Consider the following 14,950-nt stretch of genomic DNA (forward strand, 5'->3'; position numbering starts at 1 on the left):
AGCAAACTGCCCGAGCGGGGGGGGGGAGGGGTAGATCGGCATGTCTTGGATTTAAAAGTTTCTTGCGAGCAGAATAAGTGTGGGGACACCTGCGTTAGACCTTTCGGATTAGGCGTTAGTCCTAGGATTTTTTATATTTTTAATGGTCTGGCCCATTTGAGCTCAATTTGGGCCGTATTTGGCCAAAAATGAGTTTGACACCCCTGCTTTAAGATGTCAAGAGTGTCTTAACCCTTCTCTACTGGGACATATCCACAAGACAAACGTAATATTTCAGCAATGCAGTCTCAAGGATTCACATCTAATCTTGCATTTAATTAGATGGTTAAATAAGTGGGCAGGCTTTGATAGACAAACACCTCCCTGGTTGCCAAGAGCCAGATTGATGATGGCTTATGTCATGTGAACAAATTGTAAAACCCTCTGACGCAAATAGGTGATATGTGGTTGAGCTATAAAAAGTGAACGCTAGTATTGGTTGATACTAGTCTATGTGAGCAAACTTCATGGCTCATGTTTTTACGAGACGGGCCTTAAAGAGGTGGAGAGCGAGGAGAGGAAGGGGAGGCATGTGAGGCGGTGGGGTAAAGTGTTCATTTATTTAAGCCTCTTCCTGTCTTTGTTGCATTCAGGGGTCGGGTTGCACCGCCACCAACAGCGGCTGTGTGTCCTATTTTAGGATCGGCGATCTCGCTCTTAAAGAACAGGCGGTATTACACACACACACACACACACACACAGGTTATGTGATACTAACAAACTATTTATATGAACACAAAGATACACGATTGTGGCACTGTAGTTAACCTGAATTATATATTTTTAATGAACATGAAAGGTCACATTTAAATGCTGCCTTAGAATAAGTTTCACGCCATAATCGTTTCGTAATCAAAGTGAATCACACTTTAGCTATGAAGACCTGACAATCATAATCAGTAGGTGGAATGTAAAAGTATATTTCCACATATATTTGCATAGACACTTGAGGTACTTGTACATTACTTACATTTACTGTGTTCTTTCTACTCAACCATATGTCCAGATTTGCTTCTTTTCCTTTTGATAATTTGAATAATGTTAATGGGTTAGTAGCGGTAGGTTCGGTTATTTTTAAGTCTCTATTAGAAATTGTAATCAGTATATACAGCGTCCATTAAACCAATCTTCATTCCCGGACAAGAAAGAAGAAGCCGAAGATTAAAAATTATGAATCCGCCAAAGAATGTGTGATCACTCTAGAATGGCAGGTTAACAAATTGCGCCTCCTTTAAAAATGGTAGGAACTTGCTGTAATCATTAAGCTGGAGGAGTCAGCGATACTATGCGGAGCGTCACAGTGTTATGAGAACATGGAGGCTAACCACCTTCGGTAATGCACCGCTTCAACCTGCATCGAGAATCTGTGACGCTTGGTGGATACAGGAGGAGGCTGAGACACCGGGACGCATTCCAGCTGGAAGCAAAAGGAAGTACACACTAAAGTTCTGTTTGGAGAACACTGAGCAGCAATACAGACCCATCTGTATGCTAAAGTTTGATTATCCAGATGTGCAGGATTCTGACGCAGACTAGTTGAATGGCTTTGTGTCGTCTCAGCAGTCTGGTTTAGTCTTAAAATGATTTTCCTTCTGCCAAAGCTGGTGAGGGAGTGAGAAGGAAGGAATGAATAGGTCGCTGAATGTTGGAAAAAATTAAAATAAGGTACACTGTAAGTAGACAGAACCCCCGCTGAGCATGACGGAGACGACAAGAATGCCAGCTATGTTCTTCCTCTCTCTCCTCCCCTCAGATACTTCCTCTCCTTCCTCTTTACCGCCCTCCTCTTCCCCTCTGAGTCCAGAAACTGCTCCGAGCAGGACACACGTCGAATGGCAGTAAAACCTTTGTTCTGCAAATATCTGAGGATGTTTCACTTTTTGGGAAACACAATATTGCTTTGTACACCTCGAACAGAATCTGAATGAGACAACGGTGAAATTCAATTAGGAATAAAAAATGTTTCCGGTCTTTGGAGGACAGATTCCTGTATTTGTGTTCTTCAGGACTCCGTAGAACTGATGAATTTGTGCAAAAAATGTGCATAATGTCCTATTGATCGGATTGTTTTGCTACAGCTGAAAGGGGGAAAAATGGATGACATACAGTGCTTCCCTCAGTTTGTGTTGCTCTCTTATCATACCATCACTTCTCCCTAGCCAATCAGCAGACAAACAAATCAACTTCTTGTCTTTACTGGTGCGGCACAGGAAGTGGCGGGGACGGAAGGATGTCCATGTTAATTCCCCAAGAATTCAGCTAATGAATCCAAACCGCCCAACGCATAAACCCCTGAGAAAGCTTGTAAACGCTGAGTGGAAATCTTTAGCCTTCACGTGCTCTGACGAAGGCGTCAGCGACGACCCTGCAGAGGAAGTTGGTAAAAGCCTGTCACGGCGAGGTGATTCAAATTACTGAGGTGACTCATGTAGAAAGCTGAGGTTAGTGGGACGCAATCACTACTAACGACAGAAATGGAAGACAAATTCACATTTTTATTCTCAGGAATCCAAATGCTGAGAAACTGCCCAAGTTAACTGAATTTTTTTTTTGATACAAGCTGCATCCTCGATGGTAAATGGTTAAATCAAATGTGGTAAGGAAGAAAAACGTACTCTACTTTCACAGGCAAAAAGAACCGTTCCCTGGCAAGAGATGTACAAAACTTTAATAAAATCAGACTTCCTTCACCTTCCTGCTAGAAGCCACACCTCAGCTGAGTAATCGTGTGTGCATGATAAGACAGGTGGCGCAATGATGGACAGTGTTTTACAATCAAGGGCCTTAACACCCGCCCACTGAATGACTCAACCGGCCCGATGCGATCACAGCCTCCGCGCCGGTTTGGAAAAGTTCCATCACTCTTGAGGAAATAGTGACTCCATCGATGTTTCACCACTTCAACTGCCTAACAAAACATATTGGATTGTTCCTCAAAGCCTTGGAAAGTAAATAACTGACAACACAACTTGTTAATGTCAAGTATCCATTTCAGTGTATTCCCTACATTTAGTCTGCATGCGACGAGGAAAGTGTTTGTTTAGTTCATTAAGTTAGCTAAGGAAGTCTGAGTAGGTGGCGTGTAGACCTGTTCCATTAGCGAGAGAGAGATCACTTTAAAAGACTTTTCTAGATCTGGGGCAATACAGTAAATATAGTCACCCTACCACAAATACAACGGTAGGGGAAACACTGCATTATGTTATAAACACAGCCAGAACTGCCAGTAGCCAGAACGGTGGTTCCCATTCTTTCCTCAGCTCAACCTCCTCCATTAGAAAACCAGAGCAGTGCAATCGCTGAATGAGCTGAGGTCATTATTTTGACACACTGGTATGTGTTTTTACACAGCCTCAATCAGGAGCTTTGGCAGGCCCGATGGAGGCTGGCAGGGCGAAGTGTCAGCTGTTTGTGTGTCGGCCTTTTATTAAAACCGCTGGCTGAATTTTTCCAGAGCTCTGTAACCCTACTGCCGCTCTGTTGATGATCAGCTCGGGAACTGAATCAGTCCACCAAACCCGCGTACCAAGCGTTCGGTTTTCTCCCTGCCACACGGCCTCTTGATGTCAGCGCTTTGCTGTTGGTTTCATTTATTTCTTTTTTCAACGCGAGACAAACCAGACCGATGCGCTAAAAAGTTGAAAATGTGTCGTACATGAGTAAACAAGACCATCAGCTAGTAGCCTGGCCATCTGTATACACAGATTTGTAAAGCTTGCCATTGATGGTGGGCGATGGTGCCGCATGGAGTGGTGTGATGCGCTGGGAGCCGCAAGGTTGGCGGATCGAATTCCGGCTGCCCCATGTGCCATGTTGAAGTGTCCCTGAGCAAGACACCCAACCCCTAATTGCTCCCCAGGCAAAATGTAATGCATGGGTTAAAATGCAATGTAAGTCGCTTTGGATAAACGCGTCAGCTAAATGACATGTAATGTAGTGATGCAAGTCGTATGGTTTTTTTTCATATTGCAAGTAAAGCTGAGCACGACACCCCCAGCTTTAAAGTCATTTGTTATAAAATATAATGCTCAAGTTTACATGAGCATTATTAACACTACAACTTAAAGTTAAAGTTAAACAAATGGTGCATCTGGTCACTAACTAGAGGCAGGGTTATGGAACATTTGCAGAGGACGGTGAACTATTATTCTTTCACACCAGAGTCTATTTGTATCCGTGACTTATAGAAACCCACTAGAGGAAGTTATTGGTCAGAAAACAGAAGTCAGTTGGTGCACAAGCGAGTGAGAACAGAACATCTTGCTGTCTTACACATGTGAAAGATATCTAACCAATAGTGTGCCTAACCCCCACATGGAGGCCCCGCTCTGTCCACACCACAGATAGAATGAGCCAGTACTACCAAACGGGGCTGCTCGGTTATTTTCATTATTAGGAGGGCTAAAAAAAAAAAAATGTAAAAAAACACTTCAACACACTGTTGATAGAGTTCTAAAACCAAGGTCACTACAGGTGGACCACTATCTGGTATTTAGGACAAACCCGGACGGAAAATGGAGGAGAAAAGAAAGAAGAAACTGCATGGCTTGTGTGTCCAGTCCTGCTGGGTCCATCTGTGTGTGTGATATGAGAAGCACAACATTCAAATGGTATAAATCTTCATACTTTGAATTACTCCCAAAAATAGGTGTCCGGGGCTGCTGACCTCATACAGAACCTGTGACAATAACCAAAACCAATGCACACATCTCAGGAGGGAGAGGGAGGCAAAGAGCACATAAAAGGGACTAAAAAATTCATATGTCATGGTGCAATTATCAAGTGAATCATGTGTGCTGCAGATACAAAGGTGAATGCAGGGGTGTGTTTGAGTGAGTGTGTGTAGAGCGAATGCGTGTGCGTTTCTGTGAGAAAGAAAATGTGACCAAACAGGAGTTTTAGGCCGGCCCAGTTGCTCGGAAGCATTGTCAGGGTAACAGGCTCTTCCTGCCCCTCCTCCTCCCCAACCCGCCTCTCGCGCTTTTACCTTATAAGGCAACGCATTTTACTGACTGTAGCGCGACAATGGTGATGTAAGAGGGAAGCAAGGTGCACCTCCCTGTTGAGACACACACTGTGTGTGTGTGTGTGTGTGTGTGTCTCCTTAGGTGCCCTAATGTGAATTTTAAATGCGCTGTACGCTGTGTGGGAATCTCTCCCTACACAGGAAGTCCAAAATATCATCCTTTAAAGTCAAGCTGGCAAAACACAGCTGAGCTGTGCGTTATTTATGGTTGTTCTAGTAACCCTTAAGCCATGTATTCAGGGTATGGATGGACATGGCGAAAAAAAAGACCAATCCTGTGAGCAAGATATTCCATTACCACAGAAACAGGAATTTTAGGATTTCAGATCCGCATACAAATCTGTCTGTGGCGGGTAAAACAAGATCTCTAGGACCTGATAAGAGTTCAATCCAGACCATGCAAATAGTTGACTTTTCAAGGACTTCCTGGGGCTGCCAGTCATGAGGGAGGGGACCTTTTAAAGGAGCCTAGAGAGTCTAGACCCCTGTACAAGCGGCTACAGTTTCCGCTTGTTGACGACCAGTACTAAAAGCGCGCACACACACGCACACATGTTTATCTGCCTCATTACCAATACCTTATTTTAAACAGTTACCATTAACGACATTTGCCTCTACTGCCATTTAAAAACTGCAGTAATGACGGCCTCTGATGAGTAAATCTACTTGATTACTGTCCTGCGCTGCTTATGGGAGCAGGATTTACTGCTTTATCCTTTGTTTCCAACCAAAGCTACGTCTCAAAAGATGTACATCTTAGGTTGGTTTAATGCAGTGATCCTCGTGTCCCTCGAGCTGAGCGAGCATATTGATCCAATTTTCTATACAGAACATTTTCCATACAATCAATTTAAACAAATGCCACATAATGAAAACTTGACAGATTTGATAATCAAAGCACCGTCCTGTGCCAGTATGTTTGTAGTCAAATTTAAAGCCAACAGCTAACGTGATTGCATGTTGATGCGTTTGAATGCTACGGAGTAAACAAATAGTTTTAGGCAAAGCTACGTTTGTCCGTTAAGAGTGTTCATAAGTGTAGTCTCGGAAACTGTAGTTTTTGGAAAACATTGATAAATCCAGCTTCCTTCAAGTTGAAGTAAAAAATAATAAAAAATTATGACTTATTTAACCTGATGTGCTGGGGCACATTTTGATATGCGGAACTTCCTTCTGACCCTTCGCATCTTGGTGATCTCAGAGCTCGACACTCGTCTCCCTCCACTTTACTGCCGCTTCTTTTCCAACAAGTGAGAGACCACCATGTGTGAGATCAACCCGCGGCACACCTGCGTCTCTATATTCAAACGAGATGTGACCGATAGTTATCAGGTTTCGGTGAGGAGAATCCTCAAGCAGAGTTCAGTCTAGAGGGATAATTTTATCAGCATCATTAGCACCGCAGCTCTGCTCCACGGCTGTTGCTAAGCAACCCAGGGCTACAGCATCTTATTCTTAGGTTTCAGAATGCATCTCAGCAGCCTATGTCCCTGACAGGAGCCAGCCCGACTCTGGGGGCAGATTCACTTCTCTACTTTTATTGCCCAGCCAGTCATACGTCAGGAAGGTGCCTCAGTCAGTCTGTCTGTCTGTCTACCCTCTGAAATAAGACTTCACACACCAGTTGAGAAAGCAAATTAATTATTACAACAAAAGAGCAGACTGAAAGACACACCACTGGAAATTGGCCCTGTTATAATGGTAGGGGGAGGGGGGGGCAGGGACACTGGAGCACGCGTTCGGCACAGACGCTGACAGGAAGTGCTGCAGAGACGTGAAAAGCAAAGCGCTGAGACAGAACTGAACCGGGGTCTGCGTTTGCTCCGCATGCACACTCCCTGCAGCGCTGCAAGTCACACAAGGACCAACAGAGTAGTCATTGTTAACCAAGGGCGGGGGGGGGGGGTGTAGCTGAGTAATCCCCCTGCAGGCTGGCTTTGATTGGATCAGACAGGATAGTAGGCTTGTGTGCCGATGGCGGAGAGGACTTCCCTGACCTACATTGAGAGCAGAGACCTGGACCACTTTCTGCTACACAGCCTTTGACTTTCAAAGTCTTTTGGAGGCACCATTTCAAAAGTCGTCAAGGATGGTTTCTAGTACAACCGCAGCAGGAAACTGTTGGCCAATGGGGCGTTAAGTTCAGTGCAGACTTTTGCAACTTCTCCAGCTCAGCAGAGGATAACTACCCTCTCATCCTCTGGTATTTCCACTGGGGTTTTCTGTTCTCTTTGCAACATGAAGATAACTGAACACTTTCAAAGTGACATGATATTCTTTGCGTTTATTCAAGATATAGTGGGTGCTGATCTGCAGACATTCCCCGCTTTCTCGGTCCAGCCATCTGGAGCATTAAGACGGGGGTGACACACACAGCGATCTGTCTCCCTTCCCTTCTGACTGCTTGCATGTGTGGTGGCTTTTTATTTGAGACAGAAAACCGCAGAAACCACAGAGCTTTCCTTCCTTTTTCTTCCACTACGACTCTCGGGGGATAAAAACAGTGCTGCAGTCAGCCCCCAACGCCACGACCTGAGTCACACTGCTCCCCTTTTCCTCTTCTCTGAAGTGAAACTTATTCTTTAATTAGGACTTTAACAACAAATCAACAGTTGATTATTGAAAAGGTTGCAGGTAATTTCATTGATTTGCTGTGTTGCGCCATTATTAATTACGCACCTCAATACATATTAAAATATAGTATATATATATTGATTGTGATAGTTTGAGTGTGAGTGTATGTGTGTCTAACTCTAGTGTGGTGCACTACAATACAAATCTTCTCTCTATTCAGTCATTGGATTATAATTAGTCATCCTAAAATGGATGGAGGAATGGTCTCTGAAGGACTTCCTCTGAACTATGAAAAGACAAAAATGATTGAAGTGAACAGGCCCCAGGGTTGACCAGGAAAATGCTGCACAACTCCGAAGCCTGATAGAAGGCATGAATTGATAAATCACACAGGAAAACTACTTTAACACCATACAGGCCATTTCCTGAAAATAGCTAGACGCACAATCGCACACAGTCCTCCTCTACCGTATGAACCGGCTTCTGTAATGACTGTGGTAAAGAGAGAGAGAGAGAGAGGGCTGAGGGAGGATTTGAAGGGGAAGGAATAAATGTGCACAGCCGGGAGTGGGAGAGGAAGAGGAAGAGTATTGCGTGGGATCATCTGGCGAGAGGAGAGTCCTCGCAATAACATGAGAAGGAACCTGAAGGCCGGGTAGATAAGTAAATATTTAATGCTGCCGATGTGTGCCTTGAAAAAAGGCTCCATGGAGGAACCAAAAGAAGGGTTTCTGCTTCAGGTGTACAAACGCTTACAGTCTTTTCATAATACCCACAAGGGTATTTCATGCTTTCAAATGCAGGGTTTTACTTAAATATATTATGTCTCTGATCGTGATGTAAACTTTTTGGTAGACTCACTATGTTGTCTGCATATTTTATGGGAAGCGGTTTGCCTAGTGTGTGTGTGTGTGTGTGTGTGTTGAAATAGCTGTACACAATATCACTGCCATGTCTGTATATGCATGCTTGTGTCCCAGTAGGCCTCTTCTCTAGACATCTTTGCCCTAGTTAGAAAATGTGTTAAATAATACACTGGGAGGAAACAGAGACACCCACGGAGGAAACAACCAAACAGTCTGTCCGGGTCATGGTCTGTTTGGCCTGTCGTTCCCTAAATTACCTTCTTCGAAAAGGCGCGGTGATGGACGGCTAAATGACGCCCACACATTGAAGCTCTGGTACGACCTGTGGATCAGCCTGTAGCTACGCCCTAAAGCATACTCTGCCCTATTTGACTCTAATGGGACCATTATCTACTAAATCATGCTGTATTTAAGAAAACTGAATATTAAAACCATAAACTCATGTCTACAAAAGGGAATACATTAGAGTAGTCATTTTCTTCTTCTATACAATTAGAGGAGTTGCCCCCTGCTGACCACTGGCGAGATGTAGCATGACAACCTCAGTGCCGCAGCAATCGCTTTTTTACCAGAGTAGCACGGCCTGTTGGTTGAGTGTGCCCCCCCCACCCACCCCTCCTCTTCCTCCTCCTCCTCCTCACTTTGCGGGAGATTAACCTGTCTAGGTGTGGCCGAGTATGCAGGTAGCCATCAAGTTTTATTGTGCATCAAACAGCAACATTTAAAGAATGTTCATCTGAAGCTCTCCTGGTTTAAGCTTTCTCATCAGACATTCATTCATCATTATTCATCCCACAACCTGTGCCCCCAGAGATATTATTTCCTTCTTTTCTGTTCATAAGCCATTTGTTGTATTTTATTGCACAATTGTGAAAACTGATCTTTTAGTAGATCTTACATTTGCTCCTCAATGGGCAAATAAAGCAGCAGAGGTGTTGTGCGCATTGTTCCCCACATATCTTTAGAAGGAAGATGTGTCATGCCTGGACATAAACTGAGCTTGGGTGTAATCTCTGGGTGAGTGCCTAACAGATGACCATGTGATAAAGATGAATTTCTTCTCTTACAAAACACAATTTCCATATAATAACTGAAACATCCACGTTCAACAATCAATGTTTGCAGATAAAGGATTAGTCACTAACAAAATAGTCTCTGCAGCATGTTTGTTTTTTAGCGATAAGTGCAGCCCAATTACACACCTACACATAATGAGAGGTGGTGGTTGAGGTTAGTGTAATCCCTCAATTTAAATTCTAAGTTAAAAGCAAGTTGAAGGGCAGCCTGTTGAATACCCCATTGTTTCCTACGCATTTCTTTACCCGTGTTTCAAATATGCAACCTTCGTTTAAAAGTTGCCTAAAGTGGGGACATGAGAGCGGTCGTGTGTTTGTTTGACCGCACAGTGTTTACCAGCAGCCTAACACTCTGTAAACCCTGCTCTAAACCTCTCATTCAAAGTGCACCCACCCACCCCAAAACACCGCTTCAGAACACACACAGTGAAAGCAGAAAAAAACGTCATCAACTGGTTTTACACAAATCAAATGGAAGATTTAAAAACATATTTAGAGAGGTTTGCATGTTCCTTTAAATGTCTCTGCTGAGGACGTAGAAGACAAAGGGGAGTCCAAGCCTCAGAATGAGCCTGCATGGGTGCTGGCAGCCGGCCCCAAGATCTAAGGTGGAAGTCTTACTCCCTATTGTTGTCAATTTACAATTCTTCAGAGGGAAATGCGATTTACTAATCCTCATTACTGGGGGAAATGGCCAAGAAGTGAGCTTGTGAACACGGTCACAATTAGAGCAAGGCAGGGGAGGAAGTTGTGTCTGCTGTAAACTGTACAAGTGGATTCTGTGACATTCAGATCCCCCTCTGACCCAGAAATGCAACGCAATCATTGGGAGAGAAACAGACCGGAAAGACATTTCTCTTAAAGAGAAAACGCCAATATACACAATGTCCCCCGGGGGCCACTGCACCGCAGTCTCCCCCTCCCCCACTGATAGGGTAGGGTTGGGTTTTAAGGTGCTCATTCGGTCTTCAAGCATTTTGTCAAACAAATATTTGGAGCGACGATCGGTGTCACAACTTCTGCCGCATCGCAAGCTACTGGAAACTCTTTCTGCCGCCACAATGGTGGATTCTCCCTCTTGTGTCCACCAGACCGCATCTGCAATACTGCCGAAACCCCTTTCTTCCTCCCAGTGTCAGGCAAAAACCGGACACCCCTCTGCCAGTTAGTGGGAGAAAAAAAACAAAAAACTGGCCAACAAAGGAATGTTTCCCCTCTCTATGCGCTCCCACTGCCGCCAATGTCAGAACGGAGAAAAAGGCCAAGGGGGGGGGGTTAGAGAAGTTACATTCCTCTCTCTGACTAGTTCCTTGTTTAGGTCTACAAGCTGATTCTGGATGGCCATCAGCTGAGGCGGAGGGCTTTCCCACAGCTGACACGGGATCATCTGGCAGCGAGGGTGGGGGGGCGGGGGACCAAAGGCTGCAACTTCCATTATCTCACATCCCAAGATGCCCTAGAGACGGCTACCGTTGAACACTTACTCCTGTGTTGAAATGGGTGGGGGGGTGCATTGTGTCTAGACTCAACCATTTATGATAGGATTTACATTTATCGGTTCCAGTTGGGAGCTGCTTGATTACTCACCCTGCATAAGGGTCAGAAAACATCACAAGACAGTCCGAATCCTAAAATGAAAACAGAAATGCAGCAGAAGAGCTCAAAGCGGTTCAACTTTCATCAGACCTCATTATTTTAGCTTCATAGAGAGACCACAAAGCAGAAGAAACGCTTAAACTTCTGGAATATTATCTGGATTAAACTGCAATGAGTGCCACAACTTTGACTCCAAATCAGCCAATCACATGAGCACATTCAAAGAGCAGACAAACCAATTGGGAGCTCCATTCCTTCAGCGCTCCTCAAACAGAGGAATGTTTACTGCAGTTCGGCTCGCCAGTCCCCTTCACTTGCTTTTCTTTTGCAACAGGAGGTTCCAAAACTGCCAGCTCTTTGTGCAGCCAGATCTTAGCCAGGGAAGAGACTATCGGCAGGACACGTTGTGACAAAAATGGCACTGCTGACTCGTCCCGAGCCAAACCAGGACCGTCTGGACCTGGCTCCGCCCACCCGCCAGCCAACCAGTCACGCCGAAAGCATGTGAAAAGTGGGTGGCAAAAGAACCGACATCGTGTGTCCAGCTGCCCACCTTTGGCAGTGATGGAAAAACAATAATTATTGTGTGTGTGTGTATTTTGTTGAAAGTCAGGACACTGGTGGAGCAGGGCGGGGACACACTCCATAGAAACACTCCATAATGGTCACTACACCCCTCTGATACGAGCTTGAGGAAGTGAACCCAGAAGTGAAATGTGTCGTAGCACACTCATTTCAAATGGGTCCATTGACTATTTTTGTTTTGTTCAACTCACCGGACATTTACTAAAGGCATCACCTTCAGGAATGAGAAGAATCAAAATCAACCCCCGAACTCCCAACAACTGTCCCAGGTGACTTTTGGTCTGTATACTTGACTGCTTCCCCTATTCGCTCACCCTCTCACCTTGCCCCATGACAAGGGGAAAATACGCAGCCTAACTGTCACTGGGGAGAGCGATTTACAAGCGCACAGCGGCAGTGAAACCTCAGGTTGCGCACCGCATACCGTCAGCGTGTCGCAGCCTGCTGCTGACACTAAGAGCGGCGGGAAAGACTTGTTTTGTGTCGGGGGAGAGGAGCTGGGCCTGGTTACAAACTCAGCTGGCATCCAGGTACTCCGGGGTGTTGAGACATGCTCGGCTGGGAACGGGCCGCGAGGACAAACTACAACGTTTAAAACCGTGAACTCTGACCAAAACAAGCTCTCTTTAAGGCTTCTTTTCTAACAGTTGACTAAAACGACAGGGCCTGAAGCAGTTTCATATAATCTTGTCCAATCTCTGGCTTACTAAACATAAAGAGTCTGCGTATAAAACCCACTTCTCACACACACACACACCCATACCTCTCTTCAATTTCCTGTGGGAGGGCATTTGTTCACTTTTGCGCAATAACTGGCACAGCGTGCGTGAATGCGCCGCAGGAATTTGCCCTTGGTTCCCCCTGCAGCTCGAGCTCAGCAGGGGGAGGAGGGACATGTCCCTGGTCTGTGCAACCAAGTGCAGGTTGAAGAGTGGACCTTAGCCCAGGTTTGCACAAGCAGCCTCGATCTGTTAATGATCGGCAGGTTAGGTTTTTTTTTTTTCATTCTTCTTTTCTTCTTGTGGAAACTTTGACCCGTGCGGTGTGTAGAACAAACACGCAGGGGGTCCTCGTGGGCCATCCAAACGCCACAAGGGGAAAGGACCCTGAGGCGACAATCGAACCGCCGGGGCATTAAAAACGCTGAGTGGCCTTGTCGAAACAATCGAGTGAATGCTCGGCATGCTATTGCACCGCTAGTAAAAGTATGCCAGCCATCAGAGTTGCGAGTGAGTAAGACGGGGGCGTTTAGCACAAAAAACACACACCCCTCTCAAACCGTTCCACTCGGTCAGGCAGTTGCTCTTCAACATGCCGCCTCTCCACTCCCTTATGGGAGAAGGTGTCCTGCGTCATTACGTCCACTTCCATTTGAATTTGCTGACACAGGTTTTTGTTAGGTAGGATTATTTCGTACAGCTGGGGGAAGGAAGGGGGGGGTTGGTTTTGAAACACGGTCACCTTTGACAAGCGATTATCAGGAGGAGGAACAGTACAGCAGAATCGGTTTTGGAAAAAAAAAATTGAGGAAGAGAAGTTGGACAGATTATGATGGTGGGGGTGGCAAAGTGGAGGAGTAGGTGCCGGTTTTAGAGAAGTAGAAATAGCATAGTGCAGTGCACTGACACTGAAGGATTAGTGTAGCGTTGGGCCAAAGAATAGAACAACACAATGCCAAATGTTCCCCGTGCTTTATTTAGGGTTTGTGCAGAACATTTACTAGAGCTAAAAAGAATATGCAGCAGCGAGTGGGCGTTTGGTTGTGTGCAGTGAAACCAGTGGGGCTCCAGAATTGCATGTACTAGGACTGTGGGGAGGACATTTTATTTTAATACACATGTTCCCAATTGTCATATGTGTGCATATACAACAACAGGTGTGCTCAACATAGCTCATCATCGCTCGGAGTTTAAACCACTTTGCACTTCACAGGATATTTGACGTTAAATGGAAAGATCCACGGCGAACCATGACTCGCATCAATTTAAATGTTCCAGGGACTAAATTCGGCTCCAAAAAAATCTCTGCTAATATCGTGAGGAATGTCCCCAGCAGGTGAACGGAACCAGACCTGCGGACAGAAAAATCACGAAGTCCCCTCAGACAACGGGAACAAGGTTAACCCGTCGGCCTCGGGTCGTTGGGTGGTGGGGACTGGATCGGGCTTATCGGTCTTATCCAGAAAACACAATATCTCGCGCTATTTTAAGCCCCGCTTGTCAGCGCAATCACTATTCAGATTTGTATTTTTTCGGCATCGATGTGGCGCCGTGTTTCCGCTCGCGGAAAGGGGAGAGGGGGGGGGGGGGGTCATATTTCAGACTTTGTTCAGAACACACACGAGCGAAATATTACTTTTCATCTACGGTGGGGGGGTTGAGGGGTTGTAATGGGATATATTATGACTTGACCTGAGGGGAAACGAAGTAGAAGAATGGCCATTAAAAGCGGGGTATTGTAAGCCGAGGCTCGGAGTTTACGGAGCTAAAAACCGAGGCCCGTTGTCGGTCTCTGACCTCCACTCCCCGTCCCATCCCTCCCCTGCCATTTTCTTTCCGCCCGCCGCCGCCGCCGCCTTCTCCGCCCAGCTCGACACGTCAATTTCGGATTTCGGTTCCCTTACCTTCCTCTGCTGCTTCTCCCAGGCCGGGTCCAGCAGAAGGTCCCGGTCCCAGTCGTTCTCTTGCTCCATGTGTCCGGTCGACGATTGGTTATTAGACGCGTGATAATCTACCATGTCAGCTCAGCCAAACCCGAGTGCGCCACAGAGAGACCGACAATTCGTGTGAAGAAAATGTCAGATTTTGAACATAAAATTAGGGGGGGGGGGGAAACAACGGCCTGAACGGAAATAACGTGGAGGGTTACACGACCAAGGGACGTGTCCGTCTTTCTCTCGCCGTTTTCAGTCGTGAGTGAATGTCTTTTTTTTCAATGTAATGCACATCCGGCGTGTGCAGTGAGGAAATCTCCGCTGCTGCTGTGAGGAGAAAAGGCTTTCTCTCAGAGCTGAGGCTGCTGGGAGGAACCGGCCGCTCCTACAGGCTGCGAAGCGACACTTCCGGGGAAAGTACATTTCTCTCAGGTCCTTTTGGGCTTTGCTACTTTGTGGGGCTTCGTTATTTTTCTCTTTTCTAAAAAACAGCCGAGCTGTAGATATATTGTAAACATTTGTATGGTATGTTTTA

At 45.7% G+C, this 14,950-nt stretch overlaps 1 protein-coding gene across 6 annotated transcripts in view; it reads right to left on the reverse strand.

Annotated features, from left to right (window-relative positions):
- Window positions 1-14,791, reverse strand: part of LOC119222292 (alpha-actinin-4) — a 38,259-nt gene extending 23,468 nt beyond the window's left edge. For 4 of the 6 annotated variants that reach the window (XM_037478855.2, XM_037478819.2, XM_037478845.2 and 1 more), the window contains exon 1: window positions 14,386-14,791. In XM_037478855.2, coding sequence (XP_037334752.1) covers window positions 14,386-14,499 — 114 coding nt within the window. In that variant the 5' untranslated portion in view covers window positions 14,500-14,791. The remainder of the gene's footprint in view (window positions 1-14,385) is intronic. The other 2 variants (XM_037478838.2, XM_037478829.2) reach the window with 1 other exon arrangement.
- Window positions 14,792-14,950: the final 159 nt, after the last annotated feature.

The sequence above is a fragment of the Pungitius pungitius genome, chromosome 3, assembly GCF_949316345.1.
Source record: "Pungitius pungitius chromosome 3, fPunPun2.1, whole genome shotgun sequence".
NCBI lineage: Eukaryota > Metazoa > Chordata > Actinopteri > Perciformes > Gasterosteidae > Pungitius > Pungitius pungitius.